The sequence below is a fragment of the Phalangium opilio genome, unplaced genomic scaffold (assembly GCF_054372755.1).
Source record: "Phalangium opilio isolate 3A_F unplaced genomic scaffold, DU_Popi_V2 ptg000019l_1, whole genome shotgun sequence".
Classification (NCBI taxonomy): domain Eukaryota; kingdom Metazoa; phylum Arthropoda; class Arachnida; order Opiliones; family Phalangiidae; genus Phalangium; species Phalangium opilio.
The window spans coordinates 198,505-205,086 of NW_028324152.1; the positions used below are offsets into that span (position 1 = coordinate 198,505).

The 6,582-nt window shown below is 40.2% G+C and overlaps 1 protein-coding gene across 1 annotated transcript; it reads right to left on the reverse strand.

Moving 5' to 3' along the window:
- Positions 1 to 636: 636 nt before the first annotated feature.
- On the reverse strand, positions 637 to 1,281 carry LOC149697289 (uncharacterized). The gene has a single exon (XM_089867225.1). The coding sequence runs from the start codon at positions 1,279 to 1,281 to the stop codon at positions 637 to 639; it is 645 nt and encodes a 214-aa protein (XP_089723351.1).
- Between the last annotated feature and the right edge of the window lie 5,301 nt (positions 1,282 to 6,582).

The window sequence follows — 6,582 nt, forward strand, 5'->3', positions numbered from 1 at the left end:
ACCCGTAGTCCAGTGTATTCATCTTTGAAAAGGAGGTAGTAGTTCTTTCCCTTCATCGAGGGGATTGGCGATGGCCCCCAGAGATCAGAATGAACTCGTTCACCCGGTGCAGTGGCTTTGTCGAGACGCATGCCAAAACTAAGTCTTGACATTTTTCCGTATACGCATCTTTCACAGAGCTTGTCTTCGTTTTGATGAATGACTTCGTAGCCGAGTCTCTTCAACGTCGTTTCAACGTGTCTTTTGTTCTGGTGTCCCAAGCGATCGTGCCAAATCTGGAGATCTGCTTTCTTATGGTCAGTCTGTCCAGTTACGACGTTTGCCGCTTGATGTTAAGCCGAAACAAAACCTCCACCTTCCCTGGCAACCGAATGAGTTTCTTGTCCTTGACCTTCTCGTAAAGACCACATGTCGTCGCCGTGGCAATGAATTCCAGGTTTTTATTTCGTTTCATGGTACTCTTCAATGAAAATACATTGCAGGCGAATCCTGCAACGTGCCACACATTGTGAACGATTTCTCGACGCAACCGCCTCCCAACATGATATTGAAATACTAAATCTCCTTCACCATCGGCTGGCATCTGCTCTTTGTTTCCGACCTGGACTTATCGAACTTATGGAATCGAAAGAAGTTTTAAGCATCATTCGTGATATGCTGCGTAGCTCCGGAGTCGAAATACCATGCCGTATCTCCTGAATTCTGAACAACCAGCCCGTTCGCTGCGAAAAGACCTCCGCCGCTTTTGTTGTCCATACGATACCCCTTGGACGGTTTCTTCTTGGGCTTTTGACAGTTCCTTGAAACATGTCCAATTTTGTTGCAGTTAAAGCATTTAATTCGGCGGTGTTTCTTCGGTTCATTTTCACCTAGAGAGTTCGTATCTTGTTGCCGACTTTTGTCATCTCGACGGGCTAGCAGACCAGATGTTTCCTCGAAGACATTTCCATCCCGGGTAGCTCGACCAAGTAGGAGTCGTTCGAATTCCATTACAGTCTGCTTCTCTTCCGGCAGTGTATCCCATAACATGCTGAACTCACGATACTGGTCCTGCGGCAGCGATTCGAAGATGCAGGCGACTAGAATACAATCGTCGAACGACACATCTTTTTCTTTCTTGGCCGTGTTCAAAATATCTGCCCACAGAGATCGCATATGAGCAAGATGAGTTTCCCTCATTAATTGAGCAAGTAACCTTCTAAGACGGGTGGATGACTTCTGTTCGAAGACCTCGTGCAATTTGTCCCACATTTCTTGTGGCGTATCACAATTAATGATCATATTCTGGATCTTTCTTGTCAGGCATGACCAGATAATAGTCCTGGCGGTAATAAACGCTATCTCGTACTTCTTTGAGTCTGCGTTAAACGTGGCTGTCTCCGATCCCTCGGACGCTTCTACCAATACCGGTGCCTTCCAGGTCCCTCTGACGACTCCAAATACATCCCGTATTGTTAGTGTGTCCGTGACTTGACGTTTCCAACTATGCCAATGCTCCGGACCATCCAGCTTCTCAATCTCGTGACGAAAAATGCCATGCATAGTATTGAAACGTTGTTACTCAGGATATGCAATGTTCCGACCTTGAAGGTTATTCGTTGGCGGTTACGCAGTGGATGCGTGCGCGACCCATAACCTGTTGAAGTTTTAAAAACTCGACGCAATTACAAGTGACAAAAAATAACGTTTATTATTACATCGCTAAAACATTACTGAGAACCGAGAGTGAACAAATTTTAGTTTATACATATACATGTATTAAAAAACTAATAGTAATAAAAAATAATAACATCAAGATCTATATGTTACATAATTAATCATAAAAAATATTAAAGGCCAACATCATTTTTTTTTCAACAGTAACACTACGAGTATGTTTTGAACTGGTTCAGTTGAGTTGCTCAAGGTTGTGTTCACGGTAATTGGAAGCTGAAAATAATGAGACACAGACAGAAGTGCGTAAAGCAAACATGGATTAATATACTGGCAAATATAGTACCGTTATGATTTTTGCTTTGAAACCGCTATTTTAGGGTCGAAGTTGACTTGAAATAAACTTTAGTAGCCAAAGATTTTGAAAAACTTGGTCAAGTATATTAGAATAATTATTCGATCCATAAAATTAAATTTATAATGTTCTTTAACCTTGCAAAAACTTTGGTTCTATCCTATTTCTGCCACAGAACTGTAAGGATATACAGAAATGAAACTTTCGTCTTTATTTGACAACGTTACGAAAACTTCGTGTGGTTAAAACCTTTTGAAATAAAACTTCTCAGAGATTAGACAAGAAAGTGACAATTAGCTTTAATTTCACACGATATCCCTTGAATAAAATAAATTTCACGTAAAATGTTTTAGGAAAATGGGATTGTGGTTGAAAAATCTGAGATAAGTAATTTTTTATTTCAATTAATTTATAGGAAATAAATCCATTACCAGTAAAATCAGGAAGTTGAATTAAATTCTAAAGAGTTGTAAAATACGGATTATCTTTAAAGTTCAATAGAAAATAAAAATATCCGCGCTTCAGTCCACTGGAAAAACTCTTATCGTTTTGTTTTTTTAGGCTTGGGCAAACCAAGTTTTTTTATATAATCAAAAATGTCTTGATTAGAATCAAGACCTAAAAAGTATCGATAACACTGATGTTATAACTTGTCTGAAGGATCAGATATTAATTTTTCTTTTTAATTGAAACTTAAATGCATGCTTAAGAAAAAACAACGTTCCATTACCGTTTTCCGTTGAAATAAATTATTTTACTGGTAATCAATTTCAAAAATTTACTTATCTCGGCTTTTCGACCACAATTCCATTTCCCGAAAACATTTTATCATTACATTAATTACTTTTGGGAGAGTACGTGTATGGTTAAGCGTTTTAAAAGGTTCCTAAAGACGTTACATCCCCATTCGTGACCGGCACGCTTCGCAGTGGAACATTTTAATTATTCTAAAACCAATGGCGCCAAATTCAATAGGGACAGTAAGATTTTTAATCGCGGTTTTGCAAAATGATGTAATATCAAGTGTACTTTAGTCGACCGTCGTATTGTTCTTTCTCATAGTTCAGGGCATTATAAGTGTTACTGCCCAATTTCTCTCTCTAGTTTCTAACAATGGTTAGAGACAATTTGATATTTCACGGCAGAACGTTATATTCATTTGTAAATTCTAAGTATCACAAAAGTAAATTCTAAGTAGCACTAAAGGAAAAAGAATCCATTTTTTTTTGATATTTTGGTTTGAAATAAATAAACTCATGATAGTAGTTATAACGAGCAGAAAGTCAAGGGAATGGCACCGGTAATGAGCAGCAAAAAAAGAGAGGAAAGTTTGCTTCAAGTTAGCAGAGGGATATGATAGTGAAAATAGTAATCTAGAATTTTGTTCGTTCAAACCTTAATATATCATGAAAAATTCAAGTGAGGAGGCGGCACTACCTAGAAAGATTGATTTTGGCAGAAAACAGCGAAAAATATATGTTCTACACATACTGGGACTATGGGAGAGTTTCAGGGCCGCAGGTCGCACATGATGAAATTTACACCTCCAGTTTACATCAATTCTCCCTATTCGTGCTAGTAGCAGGTTAAGCTATAGTTTTCTCAGGTCCTCTTAGTCTCGAAAGGCTTGTATAGTTCTTGTAACTTATAAAAGGTTGTTGTCATGGCTAAACAGACCGCTATTACAGTTTTTTATTCCTTTATAGGTTATTTTGACACGTTGTGTCCCAAAAGTAATTAATGTAATGATAAAATGTTTTCGGGGAATGGAATTGTGGTCGAAAAGCCGAGATAAGTAAATTTTTGAAATTGATTACCAGTAAAATAATTTATTTCAACGGAAAACGGTAATGGAACGTTGTTTTTTCTTAAGCATGCATTTAAGTTTCAATTAAAAAAGAAAAATTAATATCTGATCCTTCAGACAAGTGATAACATCAGTCTTATCGATACTTTTTAGGTCTTGATTCTAATCAAGACATTTTTGATTAATATCTGTTCCTTCAGTCTTCATTTTAATTAAGAATGTTAAGAAACTGTTCTACATTTTCAAAATCTGCACTAAGCTGAAACATATATAAAGGGGACCATAACTTTAGCTCAATCAGACATTTATTTATAATGATACTTCAAAAAAAAACGTAAATCAATAAAAGTTTGTATTCTTATTGTAATTAACATAATACAATTTTTTAAAATCATTTATTGAAACGCGAGGCGCCCCCCTAAAAATTCCAGAAATAGGACCAAAATGACAATGTTACAAAATTTTTAAAAATGCTGATTTATGTCCGTTTAAAATTTAGCTCAAAATTGTCATAAGCCCAATATGAAATTCGGATATCCTTAAAACTTCATAAAGACGATCCGAGATTGTCAATTTCAAACTTTTTTGTAGCATAAACTAAAGTCTGTTTGATATTAAGCTTAAAACCTTAAACAAAATATAGTCAGGGCTACCCTAAATGTTCACAAAGTAGATCCAAGATTGTTAATACGGCTAAAAAGTGTCATCTTCAAAATATGTAGCCGGGGAAAAGAGAGCGTGATCGAGTGGGCTATGCTAGTGGTTGGAATACTTAGGCATCTTATACCTTGTCCCTAGTGAACTAGGTATCGCTTCTTGGTAAAACTTTAGATAACTAAAACCACGAGTTTATAACATATGTTCCATAACAAGGTTCATACAACTTTTGGAAAACAAATTTCCATGAGATTTCCAGGCTTTTCCCCATATACTTCCCTGAGTTTTCCAGGTTTTTCCCGTATATGGAGTATCCTGTGGAGCAAATGTTAGCGAAGGAGGGAAGGGGCAAATAGGACTATTACATAATCAAAGGATGTCCCCGTATCTCTAATATAACCAGAGTTACGAGCTTCCAAAATTTAGTGTAATGTTAATCCTATGGAGGAGGCAAAGTACCTACAAGCACCCGGGGCAAGTACCTACAAGCACACACAAGCACCTAAAAGTGCACGGTGCAAGTACCTACAAGCACCCTTAGCAAGTACCTACAACCACCCGGAGCAAGTACCTACAAGCGCCCGGAGCAAGTACCTACAAGCGCCCGGAGCAAGTACCTACAAGCACCCGGAGCAAGTACCTACAAGCACCCGGGGCAAGTACCTACAAGTACCCGGGGCAAGTACCTACAAGCACCCGGAACAAGTACCTACAAGCACCCGGGGCAAGTACCTTCAAGCACATACAAGTACCTACAAGCACCCACAAGTACCTTCAAGCACCCACAAGTACCTTCAAGCACCCACAAGTACCTACAAGCACCCGGAGCAAGTACCTACAAGCACCCGGGGCAAGTACCTACAAGTACCCGGGGCAAGTACCTACAAGCACCCGGAACAAGTACCTACAAGCACCCGGGGCAAGTACCTTCAAGCACATACAAGTACCTACAAGCACCCACAAGTACCTTCAAGCAATCACAAGTACCTTCAAGCACCCACAAGTACCTACAAGCGCCCACAAATACCTACAAGCACACATAAACACCCACAAGTACCTACAAGCACACAAAAACACCCACAAGTACCTGCAAGCACCTACAAGCACCCACAAGTACCTACAAGTACGTATAAGCACCTACAAGCACCTACAAGCACCCACAAGTACCTACAAGCACCCACAAGTACCTACAAGCACCCACAAGTACCTACAAGCACCCACAAGTACCTACAAGCACCCACAAGTACCTACAAGCACCCACAAGCACCCACAAGCACGCACAAGCACCCACAAGTACCTACAAGCACCTACAAGTACCCACAAGCACCCACAAGTACCTACAAGCACCCACTAGTACCCACAAGCACCCACAAGTACCCACAGGTACCTACAAGTACCCACAAGTACCTACAAACACCCACAAGTACCTACAAGTACCCACAAGTACCTACAAGTACCCACAAATACCTACAAGTACCGACAAGTACCTACAAGAACCCACAAGTACCTTCAAACAAACCACAAGCACCTACAAGCACCCACAAGTACCTACAAGCACCCACAAGTACCTACAAGCACCAACTAGTACACACAAGCACCTACAAGTACTCAAAAGTACCTACAAGCACCCACTAGTACCCACAAGCATCCTCAAGTACCCACAAGTATCTACAAGCACCAACTAGCACACACAAGCACCTACAAGTACTCAAAAGTGTCTACAAGCACCCACTAGTACCCACAAGCATCCACAAGTACCCACAAGTACCCACAAGTACCTACAAGCACCCACTAGTACCTACAAGCACCCACTAGTACCCACAAGCACCCACTAGTACCCTCAAGCACCCACAAGTACCCACAAGTACCCACAAGCACCCACAAGTACCTACAAGCACCCACAAGTACCTACAAGCACCCACAAGTACCTTCAAACACCCACAAGTACCTTCAAACACCCACAAGCACCTACAAGCACCCACAAGCACCCACAAGTACCTACAAGCACCCACAAGTACCTACAAGCACCCACAAGTACCTACAAGTACCCACAAGTATCTACAAGTACCCACAAGTACCTACAAGCACCCACAAGTACCTACAAGCACCC

Coding starts and splice junctions, on each gene's coding strand:
- LOC149697289 (XM_089867225.1), bottom strand. CDS start 1,281: ATGATCATTAATTGTGATACGCCACAAGAAATGTGGGACAAATTGCAC.